General features: G+C 36.7%; 1 protein-coding gene across 2 annotated transcripts in view; it reads left to right on the top strand.

Annotated features, from left to right (window-relative positions):
• The window catches only part of NPAS3 (neuronal PAS domain protein 3), a 509042-nt gene that overhangs the window by 463694 nt on the left and 21840 nt on the right, over window positions 1-23508 (top strand). For both annotated transcript variants that reach the window (XM_031065822.1, XM_031065825.1), the window contains exons 7-8: window positions 14251-14444; window positions 19165-19271. In XM_031065822.1, coding sequence (XP_030921682.1) covers window positions 14251-14444; window positions 19165-19271 — 301 coding nt within the window. The remainder of the gene's footprint in view (window positions 1-14250; window positions 14445-19164; window positions 19272-23508) is intronic.

Below are 23508 nucleotides of genomic sequence, written 5' to 3'. Positions count from 1 at the left end.
TCCATCCTAAACCAAATAATATAGCACATCAGTGACTCTATCCAAATATACATGGAAAAGAGTGTATCCTCCTAATATTTGACAATATTTCTAAAGTTTGACGTTTATTCTTTTTCTACTGATTTGTTTGTTTGTTTGCTTGTTTTAGGGGACATTTATAGAGAAATATACACTGCATAAAATTAAAACAATAGGATGCAAGGCTGGTGCCTTCAAAACTAACATCCAAAGGAAGTTCAAGAAATAAGTATTCTTCCCATGACTTCATTTTACAGAGTTGGTCACATACTTGCAAATAGTGCAAGCCTCCTCTGTGTGGCAAGAAAAACATGTTTAAAATGTTTCAGTTTTTTCACAAACTCAAGGAAATTTTGCAATTAAATATGTGGTGGGATCATCACATCATTTTGTTCCAGGCAAATATGTTGATAACATAACAGTCACAGCTCATCTGCTGTTGCATTGCTGCTTCTCAGTTATTCTCAGAAATAAGATCTGAATTCTTAGAGGCATAAAAATATTTAATAGCGATAAGCCTTTTAAAAATCAAAATTAGTAGATACCAGTCACAGTGAAATATTTAAATCTGAAATTAACTCTGCACTACCGAGGTAAACAAGCCTCATTCTGTGCACAAATAATTTGGACATTTTCCCCAAGAATTTGTCATGCAAGAGCAGAATGCTCATTTTATTTCATGTGAACTCAGTGGTCCCTTTCACTTTTTTCATATTCTGGAAGGTCTGAGGTATTAGATAAATATTTCTCTTCTTGGAATTATCTCATTAGATTTTTCATTCATTTCTCCTTGCTGAAGTGCTCAGAAATAATTTCTTCCTAAAAATCAGCGGCCTTCAGTTCTTGTGACCCTTTGCACTATTACAAAGACTATGTTGGTTAATTCAGTCCAGCACTAGACGTAGCATTGTGCTTAGGAGATAGCTAAATGCAGAGCCCTGTTTCACTCAGCTGACAGGGAATCGCTGCCGCCAACCTGAATATCCCACACTCATATGTCCAGGGTTAGGAATGGGCCACTGGACACAGCTTTTCCTGAAGAAGCAAGGAGCTGATTCTCACTACCCAAACAGGCATTATGGGTTGTTTTCAGTCACTTTAGAGTCATATGCATTCATAAATTTTCATATGGTTGGAAGATGCAGACTTTGATGGTACAAAGCTCACAGAAGAGCTTTAGATCACTGGAGCAACCACAGACAAAGTTTATGTTGACAATTTATCAGCTCTTCTCCGTCAAGGAAAATTGTTTTTTAGTGCCTGCCTATTAGCAATCACATGCATATTATGAAATTGAGTTTTGGGGAGGACAGCCTGCCATCTGTCTTTTCTGTCTTTTTTGCACAATGCATCATTCTAAAGTTAAAACTTTCTGTGCTTTAAAATGATGTAAAATATGAGATGTCTATAATAGAGACACTTGGAAAGAAAAATGTACTAAGTAGAAATGTAAATCTTTATACACTTTAGAAACAGGGAACTGCTGATGCTATACTTTATGTTTTAGCTACAAATGCCCTCCACATTTTCCACATGTCATAGTGCTGATAATTAATTAATATATATCTCAAGGAGAGTGAAAATGTTTCCTTCATAAACTCTTTCTGGTTCAGGGCGGTTTTTTGTGTGAGTGAAATGGAACTGCAAATGCCTGTTGTGGAGAAAAAAAAAGATGTGTGCAGTTTCCTTTTTGTGTTCTGATATGCTAAGATTTTATCAATAATATTGTTTTCCTGTAAAAATATCTGCCTCAGAGAAAATCTGCTGTGTAGCTGTCAGGATTACACCTCTTAGAATATACCTGTGGTGATTCTGTTAAATTGATAAAAACAGAACACTCTGCTGTGTAGAAGGATTGCTGAAAATATTCCGAAGCCCTTTCATGTGTAGCAGCACTTGTATGGCAGTACGTTTATTGTGCTATAAATTCCATCACTGATTTTGGCCATTTCAAATTGATTCTGCAGTAACTGTAAGTAATGAACCTTACAGACAGAGCCAAGGAAAAAAAACCCAAGCCAATAAACTTGTGCCTGTAGGAATACAAATTGTAGAGTTCATTTAGCCTCAGTTTTTATCAAATCATGCAGTGAATACCCCACAAAGCCAGAAAATGTATCCAGCAAAATATACAGTACCATAGCTCTGGCTTGCTTTAAATTTAGCTGTTAAACCAGACAGTCAATTATCCAAAGTACATGTTTGTATGAGGTGTCCTGGGGGTTTCACCTGAGATTTAAGGAAGGTGCTCCACATAAGTAGATGAAAGGGGAGAAATTATACTCGAAGTGACTTAAACAGGATAATAAGCCAAATCCTGAGCTGTTTTACATGGTCAAAGCAATACCAGGCACCACTGAATTTCAGAGGGGTGTAGATGGATGTGCAGTGAGCTACTAATGACTCACCAGGTCAAAGTACACAAAAACTCTTCAAAATTTACATATGTTTCTAGCTTATTTCTGTTTCTTTACTGAAAATTTCTCCTGAGCTAACAAGATATTAATGATTCCATAGATTTTAGCAGAGAATTAATGTACTTGGTAAAAATTTCCATAGGAAAGTTTTAAAATCCATCTAAAAGATGCTGTTCTAAGGTTTTCTATAGGAAACCTACTGACCTTGATTTGTTAAATATTGTGTAATTTTTCGCAGTCTTTTAGATCATTTCAAGTCTTATTTTACAAATAGACCATAGGTCTAGTCCCACTAAACCAGTGGGATGCACAAGAGATTAAAGTACAGATGAATGTGCATATACGTTCTACCTTCAGTTGTTACACGAAGAGCTAACTTCAGATTTCAGTTCAAATGCAGAAAAGACTAGTTTTCTTCCACAGAGCTTTCTTACCAACATTACAGGAGAGAGAATAAAGCTCACATTTTATTTTCTGTGCAAAAATAAATAAATGTCTGGGTTAGGTTCCTACAAGCCCTGCAGCACTTCCATGCATCACAGCTTGCACACTCATGTATCTTACAGTCTGTATTGCATGCTGAATTCATTCTGTGTGTCTTCTTGTACCTAACTAGATATTTTTCTGAACCTTTGTGCAGTTTGTGAGAGATATTAAATCCTCATTTAGAGATCAAAATGCTTGAGTCCATTCTACTCTAATATAGGCTACAAAGATATTTGTTGTCTAAGACATATTCCTTGCCTCTCTCTATAAAAAAGTCTATTTTGTCAATTTGTCCACTTTACAGCAGCAGCCTAAGTGACACACAGAGCAAAAAAAGACACAGAAACTGGGGCTTTCAGTTAAACACCAAGTACGGTGAAAACCATAATAAAATAATGAGAGTAGGGAATGCCATTTTTCCTTTCACTCTGCTGGTTTGTGTTGCAATGAGGAACACAGCGAGTCCAAAATCTTGTGAATAGCCCCTGGTAACTAAGAGCAAAGAAACCTTGCTCATTAGCTCTCCTCCCTCCTGAATAAACATTTCAGCCATCATAAATGAGTGTGACATGAAGGGCAAGTGAATGGCTCTCATTCCAAATGAGAAACACTTGAAGCTGAGCAACCTGTAGGTTGTTGTAAAGGTGCAGATCCTGTGACCACTGGATGATGGGGCAGGCACACCATTTATTTCCGTATGACCTAAGATTCATACGCTTAAATGAGAGATTCCCAGCCCTGCAGAGAGAAGTCCTAGGTGTTCAAGCTGACTTTTGGTTGGGACTGCAGTGTGTGAAAGACAGAGCTGTCCTATTTTTTTCTGGTTATTTTATTGAATTACATAGAAAAACTTAGCCAATTGTAAGTAAAGGTTCAGTGTGGATTGACAGATGGCATGCAACACCTCTACTGTATTTCATTTATAAATATGATTGATGTAGAGGTAATTTCTTGGTAACCTGTTTTTCCAAAAAAAAGTGTTCTGAGTAGTGGGTTAGTAAAAGAAAATTAATCTCTGCATGTTAAACTTGCCAACTTTTGAATTAATTGCATGAGAATGACAATCAATTAATAAATGTTAAGCAAACAACAGAAAATCAGTGAATTAAAAATTACTAAACTGATTCCAATGCAGATAAAGCAAGAGTCTGCCATAATTCTTTGGTGTAGATTCAAGAACACGAACCTTGTCTCATCAGTTTTTCCTCCCCATTTATCCAGGTTTAGCATTTAAAACAATGGTGGTTTATTATGATTTTTGCAAATAAATTGCTATCTATAATCTAGCTTGCTGCATTAAGTGGATTATAGAAACAAATCATAGATAGTGGTCCATTTGTAGTTGTCAAGGAGAAGGTCAGAGCTTTGCAAAGACCATCCATCTCCAAGTGGATAAAGGTTTTTTCTTCAAAGAGAAATCTCATCCCTCATATGGATGGACTTTGTCTACTAATGACAGTCATGTGGCTGCTCCTCTGGAAGGGCTGTCATGGTGTGCCCCAACCTTCTCCTGCAGCCTCTGTAAAACCACTTTTGGGCTTGGGGTTTGCAGTTTCAATGCTACTTTCTTTATCAGAACCATGTGAAGTGTATATAAAACTGTTCAAAATAACACTGAGAACAGTCAGAGAACTACTGACATTATATCTTGGCAGACATACCAGAAGAATTTAGCCTCTCCTCTTATGATCATTCATTTTCATCATCTGGATGTGGAAGCACTGTTATTTACCTGCAGAATCTTTTCTGAAATTTGCAGTCGTAATTTTTATAAAATCAGCTGATATTCCTTACTGTCTATTTTCCCCTTTATACAGAAAATTTTACATTTATATTCATATAAGTGTCATTGATGTGAGGAAAGTGAAAGCATATTAATAAGTCTGAAAATTAAATTTTTTTTGCCTACTCCACTCTTGCTTTTGTCACAGTTGTGGTATTCTGCAGGTTAGCCCACACATTCTGTTGTCCAATATCTTTGGGTAGACCTTGTGTGCTGTATACAGCTAGAAAAAAATTGGGCCATGCTAGCCATGCTAGGGGAAAGCATACAAGCATTAAAATAAACAAAACAATTGCTTTTGGCTGTGGGAGCATGCACCAGACACCATCAGCATAGGCAGAGGAACCTTAGCATTAAAGACATTCAAATAATAGTCCTCAGCCTTCTCCATTGTGTGTCCCTGCTTTACCATGTGTAAAACTCACATATTTCTACCCATTTAACCACAAAAGTAGGAAGAGTAAATGTAATTTTTTTTATTAACTTCAGAATGAGCTCTGGGGCTGCAACCACAGGTGGAGAGCTTGAGCAGAGCATAAACATTCCTGTCTTAATCAAGGGTGACTTGGAGAATCCATTTCTGTCTTTACAGACAACAGCATTTTCTATATCTTTTTCTCTGTGTGTGGGAAAATACATTAATATCAGATATTTTGTTTTATCTAGTCCTTTCTCACTTATCAAGTCCTTGCAGAGAATCACCTAAGGTAATTGTTGGGCTGCTAAGAACTACATCAAACAAAACAGTAGGGGAAAAAAAAAAACTAAAAGAATCTCTTTATTTCTCCCTGCGAAGAAAGAAATAAAGAAACTACATCTGAAGTATACTTATTTTTAGCTGTCTTTAGTGCAACAAGATTTGGTTGCCCTAACATACAGAGTTGAAACTAACTTTTTTAAACAACATTTTACACCCTTTCTGTTTCAGAATGATGCAGCCATTTTCCCCCATCTCCCAATACTCTGATAAACTGCATTGGAACCAATGCAACAAAGTTCTTTTTTAGGTTTAAATTTCACTGCTGACAAAAGCAACAGAATTCTGGAATAGTGAATTTCAAGAGAGTTTGCTCATGGGCAGGGACAACTATTCCTTTACTGGAACCCTGCACACTTCAATAGCTGAATGCTTTCAACTTTTTTTAAACAGTATTAAGGAAAAAATATCCTCAAGGCATTATTTTTAAAGGGAACTTCAAACATTCCATGAAGAAAAAAAATGCAACATATTTGAACACCAAGGGATTTGAAGTGGCAAATCTGTTAAAGTGAACTGATCTTTTGGGTTTCAGAGTTAAATAAGTATTGACCACAAATTACAGATGCAGCCTACTGAAAATTCTGAGACATTTCAGATTCCTAACTTGACCAGCAGTAGCCAGATTCTATAAGAAATCCCATATAAATAACTTAATTATGTTAGCTCGGTTTTAAATTAACTATGTTTTATTTTATCCTCTGTGTTCAACAAAATCCATTATAACATTTACAAGAAGTGCAAGAAAATCCCAGGTTCTTAATCTTTTTTACTACACAGACTTAATTTTGCAGTAACTCAATATTAAAAATTTTAGAGTTTATATTTTAAAGCAGCTGTGAAGCAAACAGATATGCAACGGTAAATCTGCTCATCTTGAATCCTTCTGCAAATGGTCTGCTCTGGAGGTCATATCAAAGAGATTCTTTTTCCAGCTTAAACCTGTCTTTTCTAAATAGATCTCAACCTGATCTCATTTAATGCATTGATGTCTGGTTTCTAAGTCATTATATTTGCTGTATTACATATCAAAAGGACTCTTGAGAAATTCCCCCGAATTGATAATTCTAATTTCTTATGTATAGCTACTCTATATTCACTCTGAGGACAGCTGTATTGTATGCTAAACCACGAATTGTAAAAATTGATCCCTTTGTATGTAGGTTTGTATTAAATTGAGATACTCTATTTTTTTCCTGTTTGTTGCCACACATGGGTTCCTGGTGTCAGTTTGTATTTGGCTGTTTGAGCATATTAAAGTTTTGCTAGTGCTTATGATGTTCTTGCCAAGAGCACTCTTGCAGCAATCTGTACTAGAACAGTCTTTGTGCCAATTACTTCAAAAAGTATTCCGTTATAAACCCAATTTTTATGGCTACTTTTTCAGGTTGCTGTGTGTTGATTTCATTTAGTTTCTTTTTTTTTTCCATTTTTTAATGTTGATCTTCAAATGCTTTTAAGTTTTGCATTATGAAAAGACAATACAGTGTTGATAGAGTTGTTATTAAGAGATCTATTAAAGGTTCAACGGTATTAAAATTAAACCTAATAATTTAAATTAATAATACTGCATATATTTAAAGGATGCTGTTTTAAAGTGGAAAGTTTGGAGTTCTTATTGCAGGGGCATAATATGAAAATGGAAACCTTTGCAATGACATAAAGCAAAATAACTGAAAAATTATAATGTGCTGCACTGAAAAAATATAATTAACTCAACACAATATTTCTTGAGTTTATATTATAAAGCTGATTTCAGGAGTGTCAGCTCTACAACATCTTTTGTTTAGGGAAAAGCAGCTTGCTAATCCATTGTAATTAATGAAAAATCACAACACAGGAAAGCATTTCCTATCATTAATGTATTTTACAATAAAAATGTGCTTTTGAAAGGACAGACTTGATCATGCAACTTCTACTACTGCAATGTGCAACACTGCAAGACTGCACCTCAGAATTCTGACATGAGAACCATCATGGCAATACAGACAAATATGTGCCAATATACAGCACAGAACACTCTACTATATGCTAAAGAGTAACTGCTTATCTAGTATCCCAAAAAAAATGTACATGTGTCATATAGCAGAATGAAAAAGCCATAAATGTAGGATCTAATAATGTTAATCTAAAGGATCCATAAATACTTGAGGAACCTCTGATCATTTCCCAGTCTGTTATGATTTGATAACTCTTGAAAAACATTTGTGCACTCTTGAAAATGCTTTTGTTTTGTTTTTTGAATGACAGCTTCAGGAGTTGTTTATCACACAACAGTCTTCCATTATTCTCACAGAGTATTCTTAAGATAGCCTTAGCCTAATCAGGGTAACTTGGGCAATCTCATGTTCTTGTTTTACCTTCACTCTTTTTTGGAGAGTTAGAAAGCCGTCCCCATTCCCTTCTCTTTAGTTCATTATCCAGACAGAGGTAAGTGGGAGATAAACTTTCTGCATCCTGAGGTTGAGAAACCAGCAGTTTGTTGCATGTGTGCTCAAAACAGTAACTTTAGCACAGAAGAGATCTGTTCTCTGTAGTGTACTTGAATGAAAGTGACTGTGGCTATTGTTCTTGCTGCTGATCTCAACATTCCCCATATGCAATCAATAATATTCTACTCAGGTCATTTTAGGGATTGAGCAAGTGCTTTGAACTGAGCCTACCACATTGGGTTGTTTCTCACATGATGCTTGTCTTTAAGCACCAATAAGTTTGAGGTCTCGTAAGGATACTTTTTTTTATACCCTTAGGATTAGCCTGAATTCTGCCTGTGACTATTTTAAGCAGTAGAATAGCTTTTGAATCTTATTATTTGAGAGAGTGATAACAGAGGAAAGATGGGAAAAGCCTAAAGTGTCTCCAAAAACTAGTATTGACTTTTTAGCAATAAAATACGTCCTGAGACCAAATATGCTGTTTAAATGTAAATACCATTTCCATTTTCAGACTGTCTTTTGCAGGTGTATTTGAAGGGATTTAAAATGTACTTGTAGATGGGAAAGAGGCTATTGACCTTGAAACTGTGTATGTGTTACGAATAATGTTCCCCCTCCTTGAAATCCAACTCGTATTCTGTGCTCAAGACCACAGCTCTGAACAGTGGTTTCACGTGGCATTCATTGCCTAACTCAATCAAGACTGACTGCAAAGCTGTTTCTCAGGAGTCATAGACTATATTGCTTTGTCTTATTTTCATCCACCATGGTTCTGAATGTAACAGTGACAGCTGCACTAAGTACTACTTTTCTTTGTTCTGGTGCAGACTTGATATAATAGGACAAGGTTGGTGTGTAGACACAATGCTCTTTATTAAATGGACTAGTGTAGTTGAAAAAAAGACCCCAGATATACAGGGTTTTCAGCATACAAGCATTTTTTCAAGGCTAAAACTGAAGTAACAAATTTTTGAATCAAGTAAGTGTTGAGAACAATTATTGTAAGTAGACAGGTTATTTGGTTATGTTGTCCAAGAGAAAAGATAGATGATGCTTATGAGGTTGGAGATGGCTGACGTTAACAACGGAAAATGATAAAATGGTTATTTCATAGATTAAAAGAGATAGCAAATCTAGCGTTGATTCAAGAGGAACATACATCTACAAGCTTTACTTTACACAATGGATGAAACCCATCATGTAAAGTGCACATGGCAAGCCCAATGTGTCCTCTGTATGTTAAGCTAAGTATACACAATAGAGACCTGATTGGCCTGTGTACAGCAAGTTGGATACACTTGTGACATCTCAGACTTGCTGCACATGTGGGATGATCCAGCCTATTACAGTTGTAGTGACTCATTCCTTTTCAACACCAAAATGTCATGCTCCATGGGATCTCCTATTAGTAATACTGTAGTGGTTGTAGAAATGCAGTAAGTCTGAGAAGGGGATAATGAAGTATTACAGGACCTGCAGACACAAAAGCCTTACTGGACCTCTCATTTCCCAGCTACTGCTGAATGATAAATATAAGCCAGTGATGTCTTCTCCCAAAGCTTTCATGAAGACTGAGAGACTAGGCTTTGATCTCAATGAGGATCGGGCTGTGGAACCACAGAAACAAACATTTTCTGACCATGAGAAAATATAAGCAAGTAGAAATGTTGTAGTGATTGCAGTGTGACGTGGGCAGGAAGGAACAGAAGCGTGTAAAAGAAACCATACTGAAGTTCAGGTTGATAGAAATGGTTGTATTTTTATGTCAGAAAAGGAAAAACTTTCAGATGTCATTGTATAACCTCCCAATGGGACACTGGGCTCTGTTTTCCTCATAGTCCAGAGGAAATTCTGCTTCCAGATACTCACTCTTACTTTAGAAATCACCTGAAACCATATAGGAACTAATTTCCTTGCAGAGTGTAAAAACATTTGTCTCACTGGTGTCACAGACACGTTTTGAGATGCATAGATGTGTATCAGTGAGTGAAGGAACACACAACTCTTTGAAGGAAAAATGAGAGACTATGGGTATAGTTTGTAAGATATTTCTTTGGCCAGTTTCATCAGTTTAAATTGGTTGTGTTTTAAAGATTTAAGTGTTGATTTTGGAAGCATAAAATAACATCTTTGAGAGACCAAAACAAATATATACATACATATATATATATATGCTTCAGAAAGAGTTGTTTCTGTAAAAGGGGAATAAATGTGTGTATGAATTGTTTATAAAATAGCTAAATACCTAGGTGTACACACTAAATACATTTGGATGTTTTCATATGTGATTGTTTTCTAAAAAAATTATTCTACACAATAATTTTAAGACTTCAAATTTAATGTCTCGTTAAATGAGCTGGAGGGACAGCTTCTGCCAGTGCTGTGGTTTCACACACACAATAAATTGGCATAATCATTTACACAGAGAACAAAAGAAGTAGTTTAGAAATTTGTTTCAAATTGAAGTTTAAGTTTTGAAGCACACAGAGACATTTGAAAGGTGAAATTCACAGATTTTTCATGCTTGCAGGTTTTTATAGCCTCTGGTAATGCATGTCCTTACTCTGACATCACATGTATGTGAAAAAAATGGATGTAATATTTAAAGATATCTTTTGACAAAGAAAGTATTTCCATCTTCAGAGGTGAGATTTAGCTTTAAAGGATGATGAGCAGGTTCCAGATGTGTTTTTCAATTGCTGGGCTTTACTCTCCCTAAGTATTGACAGAGGGAAGGTTTTATCAAGGTCTTTGTGATGTGCTTGTTTATAATGAGTAGACATTAGTAGAGCACATCTAAGAGCATATCACTAACAGATGACTAAAGAGAGCATATGGCAGGGAAAAGAAATATATATTTGTCCAACCAGTGTGGCTTGTTAACACTCCCACACTCATAAACTCATGTGTTTACATGTACTTACAATATTTTGCAAATCCGTTTTCTAATCAGTTAAAAATAAAAGCCAAATAATTTTTTCCCAATATTAGAGTGTTAGGCAAAGTTGATTTAGGTTTTTTGCTTTAAACGAAGCAATTAAGCAGTTCAGAAGATTTTTACAGTATTTGTTTTGCTTCAGCATTATGTCTTTACAGTATATGTGTTATTTTCATTTCTCAGTGTTAAAAGTTTTGGTTTCACAAAATGCTTTTTCTTCACCCACCTGCCTATCCAAGGTTGTACTACAAGCAATAATATAGATCAGAATAAGCAAAATTCTGGTCTCAATCAGGTCACATGGTTTCTTTCAACCATAAGATTTCCCTGGGCTTTTATAGTGTGAATCATAAAATCATAGTTACACATACTAATAAACAGTTTGTAAGCAAAGAAATTTCTGGATAGTTAACCCAGTCCAGCTCCCAGCAACATAAAAAAGGAGTCTTGTTATTAATTTAATTTAGAAGGTAGATGAAGAAATGATGGGGAAATCTGTACAGCTCTTGACATACAAAATTTCTGATGATCCTGTTATCAGGAGTATAGTATTCACCCACCTTTTTGAAATAGACAGAACACAGTATCACTGTCTTCTCTTGCTGTGACATCTAAATGTGCCTGTCTATCCATATGGCATTTGTAGAAAGAAGATAGAGTTTAAAGATTTATTAAGACTAACTTTGCAGAAGGAAGCATTTATAAAGGAAACTGCACAGAAGAGCCGCGTTTACTTTTTATTTTCAGTAAATTCCTAGCAAATTCTTACTATATATTTACATCTGGAGCCAAGTATTGTCCTTCATAAAACAGTTTATTGTTGCAATTTAGCTTCATTAAAGTCATAATACTGCTTTAGGATAGGATAGACTAGTGCTGTGGGATTGAATTATAAAGAGATTAATTTTAGCTATGGGAGATAATTGACCCTATAATTCCTATCACCCCTAATCCCAGTTCAAATGAACCAGTGTTAAAAGTGGCAATACTCACAACATAGACAAGGTCATGACAGTTAGAATTGTTTTTTACTACCAATTAGATTTTCCCACTTGGTGCATTTGACTAATGTTGTCATAGAAAGGGATTTCAGGCATGGAAATACAGATCCTTTAGAGGCACACAGGCATGGAACTGATCGGTAGTTTGCTGTACATTTCCCAGTGTACAGAATCAGAATGAAATTGAGTGCTGACCCCTAAAATTTTACTTCATATGGGAATTCTGAACATGTTTTGATCCATGGTGGAATTAGGAACATGCTAAATAATTTGAATCTGGAAGCAAATTCTCTTGAAATTCAACAATGTTAATATATGGTGGTCCTAGCAGGTTCGGAACTGTCTCTTGGGCAATACTACATCTGAAATGTATTTCAGATGAAGTATCAGAAAAAAAGAGAGGTACTGCCTGAATAGACAGTTGTTCAAAACCAAATCATTTTAATATTTAGCTGCAAATGACATGAAGGTTTAGAAAAATACAAGGAAGATACATATATATATGATATAGCTTAAAAATTCCCTGAAGTGTTCATGCCAACTTCAAACATACTAGCATAAGGACTCTTACCAAAAAACAACAGAAAAATGATACTTTTGCATAGCACGTTCAGGATAAGATAAATTTTCATATTTTTACCAGTTATCCATCATCATTTTTCCAAGCATTTACAGATTTGAGTTTTGCAGTAAGCTGAAACTGCGTGATAAAGAGACAGATAATGATAAAAAGCAGATGTATATGCAAGCCTAGCTCGAAGGAGCAAAATATACTATTACTGCCCCTCCTGTGAAGTTAATCCTATTTCTTTTAGCTATTTCTTTATTAGTTAATGAGGTTTTAAGAAAAAGAAATAATTAAAGTGGGTTTGAAATGCTGTTTTTGCATCTTTTCCTTTAGGAACTTTTTCAAATATTCATAGAATAGTTTGCCCTTGAAAGGTACATTAAGTGTGAGTTTAGGCAATAGCTACTTTAAACATGGGTGGTCAGAAACCTGTAACTGAAATGGCCATACACAGCAGCTAATCACTTTCCTCATTCAGATTCACCACACCGGCTAGGCTCAAAATGTGAAATAGTGGTGAAAGGAGATGTTTCAATGATTAGGTCAAAAAAAAGAAACAAATTTCAAGTCTTACATTGCAGATTTACTAGCATTAATTGGATTTTAATTTGGATGCACTTTGTGATTTGCAATCTTAAAAATGACAAATTTTCTTCTCTCTCACTTTCTATTCTCAATCTCAGATCAGAAGTAAAGGGCTTGTCTTCTGTCTTTGTGAGATGAGTATCAGTACAATTATTACCACATTTCTGTCACTTCCTCCTGTTACCCAGGAATCAACCAACTTCTCTGTTGACCTCTGGGTAGGGAGTCTGGGATGACAGAAAAAGGGGCCCTCATCTCCTGGAAGTGTTCTCTTGATGTTGATGTTGTACCACATTCTGAGGATGAAAATCTGTGGCAGCCGGCAACTGCCAATTCCTGTGCCTCTCTTATCCATGAGCACAGGAACTGCAGTTTGCATTTTCATTTCAATATGGTGTATTTATATTATTTTACTGGATAAAACAACCCCTTTATATATACACAGAACTCCTGAAGGAGTGAAGCTGGAAGGGGTGAATAATTCTTTTCCCAGAGATTCAGTCTTCTATTTCAGGCAGCGTTCTTAGAAGGGGAATGCAGTTCTTATGGGTGCTATTGGATCTGAGCATCTTCTGGTATTATCTTGCGCATATGGAAGAAAACCACCATCCCCCAGAGCTCTCCATACATGCCTAGTGCACTAGGCAAAGGCATTACATGTCTACCAACTCTTTAAATGTTTTACTGTGGATGCAGAAACACCATCCTGCACCTGAGCTCACAGATCACTTGTAGGCAGTTGCTTCTCAATTTGCCAACCACACAGAAGAAATTCAAGGCAGTGAACAGTGTTTCCATGGTGTAGGTGACTATCAACTCAATGAAATCCATTATGTTTCTGCTGGTCTTTCTTGTGTCATATTCAGTTTCCAAATATTATAAAATGGTTACTTTTTTAATTGCCAGCTTCATTATTTCTGTTTTATCTGACTCTCTTTTTTGTTGAATTTCTACTTCATTGTTGTTGTCTTCTTTCTTTGTGTAACAAACACCATAGCAAAAATCAACACCACAGCAATTCTTAGGTTTTTATTTGATGAATGTGAAGCATTTGCCTGTTATGTGCTTTTTGCCATGAGGACATATAGGGCATGTTGACAGCCAATATTAATAAGCTTAACAATGATACTGGCAGTTACTTGGTACAATTTTAGGCAGTGTTAAGTGATCTGTAGGGAACAGTAAAACTATCCTTTAAAAGAAACTGATATCACAGCTGCACTCAGAATTCACTGGTATTTTTTATTGGTCTTGTTTTCCAGGTGATTCATATAACAGGCCGGTTACGTCTGAGAGTGTCGCTGTCACACGGACGGACAGTGCCCAGCCAAATCATGGGACTTGTTGTTGTTGCTCATGCTTTGCCACCTCCTACAATTAATGAAGTCAGGATTGACTGCCACATGTTTGTCACTCGTGTGAATATGGACCTCAATATCATTTACTGTGAAAATAGGTACAGCCTTTAGATCCTTTACTTCTTTGTTTGATCTGTGTGTATTCTTTGTTCCATGGGCTTGACAAGAAGTTTTGAAATTTTTGACTTTTGCAATGTCATCCTGGTGTTGTAGGAGAGCACTGAATTCACTCTCATCATTGCTACCTTCATTTTCATTACATTCTTAGAAGATAAAGGTAAATTTAAAACTGCAATTTACAAGATGTCTTCTGGAATAAGGGAAGATACACCAGGAAATATTCCTCTAAGCTTTCTCTGCTTTTTACAGCCTTTCACCGTCCCTCTCACAGGCAAGATTTGGGACTAGACAGACGTTGGTCTGACCTGTATGCCTGTCCTTATGCTCCTCCATCCTCCCCTCCACAAGTTTTTCGTCTGAAGTTTTAAAGTTTTCCATTTTTGAACTAATTTGCAGATTACAGCTATCATGCTCAGTGTTTAGTGGAACAGAAGCACAGATGGCCTAGATAGTAGGCTAGAGAGGTGGGATCTGTTGCAGTTAGAGGTGGGAAAACTGTAGAATAAAATTGGTTGAGGGCATACTGGGAAAGACAGCAGTGAAATGGGAACAGGTGATGAAGAGTTGGTTGGGGGAGGCTGTGTTCTGTGTGATAGTGATGAGTGATCCGGGAAGGTGAAAGAGAGGATTTAAATTCAGCTCCTGCTCCCTGGGGGCTGGGTGCCCGTGGCACCAGGGACTCTGCATGGTGACCTGTGAGGGCAGGACATGGTGGCCAGAACCCATCCCACTACCCTAGAGGGGAGCTGGGGGCACAGGGGCAGCTCCAGCCCCTGGCATTGGGCATTTCCCTGAGGACAGGCAGTGGAGTAGGCTGCGGTCAGGTCGGGAGGGCCAATGGCCAGGCAGGGCTGTGGGGAGCTGGGCACTGACAGGGGCTGCCATGGGGGCCTGGGCTGTGGCTGGGGTGGAGGAAGAGCTGGGGAGCAGAGGGGCTGATCAAAACCATTAAGACCTCAGAGTCCTGATTTTGAAAAATCAAAATATAATCCAGAGAATAGGTATTTAGAGTGAAAATATCTGAAAAGGAAATGACATGTACTAAGTTTGGGTCCATTGATGGAAGTCTGAGGTATGGGGAAAGGGTTGGAAAGGAAGAAGGAAGGCAATGCAGCCAAAATAAATTTTGTGAAGGGGACATCATCAAAAAGTGGAAGAAACAAAGTGACTACTGCAAGCTTTTCTTGTGACAGCAACGATGACATGTTATAAACTGAGTGGAAGCTCTCTGATATGAACAATCATAATTGCTCAATTATAGTGGAATACCTGTGATCAGGATAGCATGTCAATAAAAAATTTTATTAAAAAGGATAAACTCAACTGTTTTGTTGAATCAGGATCTTAAACAACTTAAAATAATCTTGGATTTCAATCATGAGGTTGTCTTTGCTGCCACATTGCTGCACTGCTGGAATACTTTTTAAAATATTACTTGACTATTCAAAAGAACACTTCATCTACACTTCCAAAGCATTGTCTAAAAGTGAATATATTATTCTCATTTTTAAGCTTGGAAAAACTGCTTCATGGAAAATGGTTTGCACAAAGTCACAGAAAAAGTGGACAATGGCATTAAAGCTTGGGCTTTTTGCCTGAGACTCTAGCCAGTGAGTATCCAGATGCTGGCAAAAGAGCTTTGGGAGTTAGGAATAGGATCTAGAACAAAACTTTTCCCTAAGTCTTTGATTTCACTGTGACCTACCTAGGTAGTAATAGAAAGCTGCTACCACTGCAGAGTTTTTCAAAGGCCTCTGTGAAGTGAGTTGCTGGTATCTATCCAGTTCCTAATGAACAAATTCCCTTTTAACAAAATCACCTGCACTCACTGCTGCCTTTATTGGCAACCTCCATAAAAAAAAGCCAGGAATCAAATAGATGTGAAAAATGAACTGTTCCATCAGGTCAAGAATGATATGAACTTTTAGGCCAAATTAGGATGATTTATGCTTTCTCTGCTGTGAGTTTGGCATTTTTATGAGCCCTAAATTGTATATGTGGGGTTTCTTTAATTAAACATTTTTCTCAAACCATCCCTTTATATTCATGTAGCAATAAAACTTCCAAATGCCTAAGACATCACTGAAAACTGTAAAATTCATCAGGTGAGGTACGCTGATTGGCAGTCGCATAGGAAGGGCTGATAAGACATAGTAAACTAAGGGAAGACAGCAAGAAAGTCTAGAGTTTATTAATATTTTTTCAATTTTTTAGCTGAAGGCAACATTATAAAGCAACTTTTCCTTGTTTATTATGGATTTTATCTCATGGTAATGCAGAATGCATATAGTGGTACTTGAATGTATACTACAATAATTCCACTTAAAGCCCCTGTGTCATTGTTAAAAATCTGTTTAAAATATTTTATAAAAGTAGTTTCAAATAGTAGAAATACTTCTGCCAGTGAATGTGAATACTTCTGCTGGGAGGTGAATGTGGTCTCACTGATGCAGCAGGATTTCCATTCATCTAAAATAAAATAAGACTGACAAGACTTGGATTTCACAGCAGCTACAGTACAGAATATGACTGTAAAAACTGGAGAAATGACCAAAAAAAAAAAACCAAAAAAAAACACCAGACGATAGGAAGGAATTAACAGAACAGCTGATTGAAGCTGTCAGATTAATTATCTGGGTGTTTGCCAAGGCTGTTCTCTGAGTCAGGGACGTTGGGATCTCTCTTCTGGGATTATAGAAAAGGAGATAAGTATCCCACCCTGAATATATGAGCTTGACTCCTGGCACTTGCGGGCAGCTACAAAATTCTTTGTGGTGCCACAGTAAAGCAAGCGCAACATTGATGAAAACAGAGAAAAATGGATCCATGCTGGGCAAGCTGTAAGCACTATTTATGGAGCAATGGGGAGTTACTGGCAGCTGCAGGGAGTGTGGAGCAGAAGCCATGCCACTTAACTGAAATGAATGCTCACAGTGGACCATTGGATCAGCAGGGGTGAGATCAATAGTACTCCTACTTTTCCAAGTGGTTGCCTACTTGAAACAGCAGTGAGCACGAATGGCATTACTCAAGTCTTTGGGTGCATCTTGTTACTTTCCTCAGAATGAAGAGATCTCCTTCATAATCCTGGACTCAGTGCACAAACTAGCCAGACATTAGCTTCCCTCTGAGACAAGATCTGTTAGCTAGTATACTGGCTATTTCTAAAAATTCATATTTTTCTTTGAGTGTAAAATACGGACGTAAAATTTTGTTGCCTAAAACATATGGTATGTTAATCTGTGTCTATTTTGCAAATGTAGGATTTGTGTCATCTAAGATTCACAATCTAAAATAATCTGGGATTTCTTTATTAGTTAGTGGAGTGAGAAAAGCAGCTGCAGAGGAAAAATCATCTCAGATGGTGATAAATAGCTAAAAGCAAAATGAGAGACTGATGCTAGAGTGCATGATCAGTCTGTGTGTTTTCAACTGTTAAGAATTGAAAACCATTTGGAAAGACACAAGAACCAGTTTAATGTGGACTGTGTTACCACATCTGCTAATATGTGCCCGAAAAGAAATAAGCACGTGGCAGAGGTTTGGCTTGTTGGCCATGACAGTGGTTGTCAGTAGATCCTTCAGATGTGCAGTAGTCTTGTGTAGCAAACCTCAAGCCTACAAACATGTGCACAATTTCAGCAAATTCAGCAAAGCACTGTACCGTATACCTACCTTTAAATTTCAATCATGTTAACAGTCCTGTAAGTCAGTGGAACCATTGATCTGCTCAAACACAAGCCTATGCATATGTTTTCTAGGACCACAGGATAGTGGCCTGCCTGGAGATTGCCCCTTTCTACTAGGCTGGCAGGGTGGGATTTCCTCTACTTGATTTTATCATAAAATGTACCACAATCATTGCAGATTATTTCAAACCCTAAAAAAAAATCCTACGTCTAGAAAACAGACATAGTTTCAAACTCTTGTGTGAGTAGGACATTTTCCAATTTTCTTTTTAATTTCTGTAGTGTGTTTAAGGAGGATGAGCCCTTGACTCTCCACAATGTGAGTTTACACACGCACACAGACACAAGTGCACAGACACACGCACACAAATGTCTGCAGAATAGATTTTAAAGTTTCTATGTGCAATAAACAACAAAGTCCCAGTTGAAAGGACCCAGAGTGAAAGCTGAGCTCCCAAATGAATTAGACTAAAAAAGATAACACCCTGAGGCATCTGTGTGTCTCAGCATTTAAATTATATCCCTTGAAATATGAGTTTGGACTTGGTGCCAAGAAATGGTTGAAGAGCTTTTTCATGAATATACCCAATAGAAGACCAATCTGTTGAAATGAAATGTGTCTCTAATCATTTGGTATAAACATAACATGTTTCTACTTTATTATGTAACCTTGAATCATCTTAGTCTTTTAATGAGGATTTTGGATTGTCACTAATGCTTTACAATTTCATGGAATTACATTGTTCTGATGTTATGCTACATGGAGAATATGTACTAGAATTTAATTTTCCACTTAGTTAAATAGATAAAATAATTTCTATGTTTCTTTTAAAATATTTTTTTTTCTTTTTTTTTCCTCTAAGGCCTTGTCTCATTTGTACAGATATTCCATTCAAATGATATAATGATGAAAAAACTTTTTAGCAGATTTAACTTTCTGAGTCATTTGACAATTCTTTTGTTCTTTTCTTTCTTGAATTATTGGCTTTATGTTCTTTTTCCTTTTTAGGATTAGTGATTACATGGATCTGACCCCTGTAGATATTGTAGGAAAGAGATGTTACCACTTCATTCATGCTGAAGATGTGGAAGGCATAAGACATAGTCACTTAGACTGTAAGTACTTCTATTTTTGTCAAATTATCTGGTACAACAGCTGATTGCTCCTAAACTATTATTTATGTTCCACAACTGGAATCTTCATCTTACACCTGGTTGTTTTTTGGTTGTTTTTTTTTTTTTGTCAGAAGTTTTCATAGAAGACAGTTTAAATGTAATTCTTTGTGTGATTTATTTTCAAGTCTTTTTATAGACATATAAGACCATTTAAATATGTGGAAATAAAGCATTGTATTTGTATTACTTGAATTTCCTGCAGCTGTTAATTTACATGTGCTATGCATTATTTTAATCCTTAAAGAGGCATTGCTTACATCAGAAATTCCCTCCCTGGCACAGAATACGAACTCCTCCTCTTTGAGGATTTTGGGGTTTTCTGAATCATAACACGGAGGACAAAAAATTGCAGCATAATTGGGATTTCAGCAGGTTTTTTCATACAGAACTGAGCTACAGCCCTACTAATGCTTTAACCACCCCATGTGTTAATATCTAAGTGGCCCCATCCTTACAGTATCGAAGTCCCTGTTGTTTGCACACTGGGAGTATCTGATTAGGATAGGGATAACAGAAGTACAAAAATGTTGCAAGAGACAAACCTTACCAGAGAACATGTGCAGTGTCTGTGTATGGGGGAAGGGAGGTTCAGCCTGATTCCTTGTAATTAAACTCTTTGTATTCCTCTTACTAAAAGCCATAGGGCCTAATTCTTTTCTTGTTGAGATCTGTTGACTTCAGTGATGGGGCTCCTGATTTACCCTTGTGTGAAAAAAGACTTATGCCCATAATCTCTAATTTATCTGTGCCTGCAGTGAAGCCAGATAATTCTTTGGAAGTTTCAGTGACTGACTGCATTTATGATTGACTTTGGTGTTTTTCTTAATCCAGAAGATGATCTGCAAACTGCTTCTTAAATTCAGAATCACAGATTTGAATAACTCTGCTCCCCCTGCATCATGTCCTACTAACATTTCCTAATAAAAGGGCAGCAGCCCAAATGCAGCCACATTTAATTAGATTGTACAAAACCATATGACTACACTAGAAGGCAGAAAAAAGTATTCCATCCCAAATTACCTTGCATGATGTACAAGGGAAGATAGGAGGATAACTCTGACCGGAAAGGAGAAGAATAGGGACAGCTTCTATAACAACATATGGCAGCCAACAGCAGTATTAGGCTGTGTAAAGATTTCAGAAGTTTCTAGAATGTAAAATGTGTTTGGCATAAAATCAAGTTAGATATGTTTCTGCAGGAAAAAAAATAAAATCAACTATCCAAAGGGATAAACAAAATAATTTTGTGTCATTTAAATGTTAAGCATTTAATATCCAGGAGAATATGTAAGTTGCTGAGAAATGAAGGAACAAATTCAGAAACTCAAATTCTTGGTGCTCTTGAAACTGGAAGTCAAAAATGACAAGTTGCACTTTCACTGCACTATCTGACCAAGGAAATAAAAGATATTTATGACTCAGTTTTACCATACCACCTGGCATAGATGAACATCCCATTTGAAAAAGACCTTAATCTTCTGAATGACCACTTCTCTCTCAAATAGGCTATGTTTTATGAAACATTCATCTTCAGAAAAATTCAAGATCTATGCAGACAGTATGAGTGTAGTGTGGTCCAGTGTATAAGCACTGGACTAGGACTCAGGAGACCCTGAAGTCAGAAACGACTTCAAGAAAATTACTTCAACTTACTGTATTCCTGCTCTTGCTGTATGTCCAGTTTAGCTGATTGGATTGCAAACTTTACAAACAAAGGAATTTCTCCCACTATCAACATCCTACATAGCAGGGCTCACAAACTTGGCTGTGTGGCTATAGCATAATTATTCTTGCCAGGCTAGTTGGTTTTTTTCAATAGACAGGGCTGGTTACATCTTTTATGTATATTTGTGTTCTTGCCTTATAGGAACAAGATGCTCATAGAATCATTTAGGTTGGAAGGAACTCTGGGATATCATCTAGTTCCACCTAATACTCAAAAAAACAGGATCAATACTAATTCAAAGCAAATTTTTTAGCACTTTGTGTAGTTGATGTTGAAAAATTTCAGATTCTCCATAACTTCTCTGAGTAACCTGTTCCAATTATCTTAATAAGTGTCAGTTATCCTCACTGTGATTTTGGGGGTGGTTTTTTCCCTCCTATCCAGTTGGAATTTCCCTGTTTTGATGGTGCAGCTCGTGGCTCCATCTTTGCAGTATCCTGCTTGCAGATATGCTGCTAGGTTCCCCTGAAGTCACCTCATCTTCAGGCTAAACAAGCCTAGTTCCACAGCCCTTCCTCAAAGAGCAAGTACACCAGCCCATGGGTGTCTTGACAGACCTCTTCTGAGCTCACTGAAGTTTATCAATATATTTCCTATGGTAGGAGCCTAAAATTGGATTCCAGATGCAGTTTAAAGAGTGGTGAGTGAAGGGGAATAAGGACTGTCTGTGCTCTGCTGGCTGTACACTTTTCAGTACAGCCCTGCCGATTCATGCTTAGCATGGTGTCCAGCAGGACCCCCCGGTCCCTTTTCACACAGCAACAACCCAGCCAGTCAGTCCCAAGCCTGTAACATAGCAGGGAATCCATCCATCCATCCCAGATACAGGGCTTTGCATTTGTCTTTTCGTGTTCAAACTCATGCTCTTTATGAAAGATCTTCAAGTTTAAATTAGTCTTGGGAATAACTGGGGAAGTACATAAGTTCTGCAGAAACCAAAGTGGTTCATATCTTTACCCAGAGAGATGTTCAACTTCTAGCAGTTGACAATAAAAATTGTACAGAAACCAAGAGAAAAAAATTGTAGAACCCCAAAATGCTTCATAGCAACTTGCCAATCCTATAAAATCAAATTCAAACCAAACCAGAAGGAGAAAATCCTCCTGGTTTAGTAAAACTAGAATTAGAGCTAAAATTCATGAACTGGCAAACACTGGCTGTGGAAGGTGGAACTGGTTCCCCAAAACAGAGAGCACAGGATATTTGCCAGTACAACACAGGAAATAACTGCTTGAGATCACAATGGGAAAAAAAAAAACACCAAACCAAACAAAGCAGATCTGTGCAATATTTTGAAGAGGACTTGGAAGCTAAAGTAAAGGATAGAAAGCACTAGTGAAAAAACAAAGCAGGACTTGAGAAAGTAGCAAAATGAAAAGGTTGTGTTTGATGGAGGATGCAACCAAAAATCTTAGTTTATTTTTACAGGAGATAAAATAATTTGTAATGATTAAAACAAGAAGAAATCCAAATTACAATTGTAGATTTAAGGGTAAAAGAAATATAAATAAAATTGCTATTCTGCCTATTTACTGATAACATGTCATAAGGAAAAAGTAAGTCCACTGCATCCTGCCTTCTCATCCAAGATATTCAAAAATATCATAGAGAAAAACAAGCAAAGAAGAAAACAGTGCACAAAATCACACAGAAAAAAAAGTGAAGAGGGGTATTGATGGCTTCAGATCATAGCAGCCCATTAGAAACTTAGAAAAGCAGGCCTTGTTAACTCTGTCTCAGATAAAAGAAGACAAAAGCAGTTTCAGGAATGCGACCATAACAAGTACAATTGTGAAGAAGGTCTGCAAGACTATAGCAGTGACAACAGGCTTTTGTAAAGGAGCTACTGCCCTAATGAAAGGTCGGTTATGGTCACTGGAAAAGCTTTCATTGGCTTCAATGGACATGGGGGTTGTGCCCTAAAAAAGCAATTTTATGGACTAAAATTCTGAGCCCAGTGAAGTAAATCACAAAAATTACATTAAGTTCAAATTTTCTATTAAGAGATTTATGTTTGTTGTGCCTTGAATCCCGTTTAATTAATAAAACAACATTCATACTCTACCTGCATTTATAGCAACACTGTAATATATGGCATGATAACATAAGCTATTTAAACAAAATTTTTTTCCAAACAGAAAAAAAAAAAGTTTATGGCAATTGTTTCTCTTCTGCTTCATTCAAACTTTGAATGATCATGCTTTTTCACAAATCTCTCAGCCAATTTTTTGGTTTTACAATTGTACCTTATTAAGCTCTTTCCTGTTTTAAAATGGTTCATGGTTTCAGGAGTTTGGGAATCTTCTTATTTGTTCGTCTTCACAATGCTTGGTGAACAAATTGCTGGTAGAATCATTGCATAAATCAAGTCTCTCTCACAGAGATCATAATTAAAATGTTCTCTAATCTAATAGCCTGTGCACATCCAGTATCATGACCCAGCTGTTGGCT

Source organism: Geospiza fortis, unplaced genomic scaffold (genome assembly GCF_000277835.1).
Source record: "Geospiza fortis unplaced genomic scaffold, GeoFor_1.0 scaffold54, whole genome shotgun sequence".
NCBI classification, from domain to species: domain Eukaryota; kingdom Metazoa; phylum Chordata; class Aves; order Passeriformes; family Thraupidae; genus Geospiza; species Geospiza fortis.
This window is presented reverse-complemented; position numbering and strand designations above follow the sequence as displayed.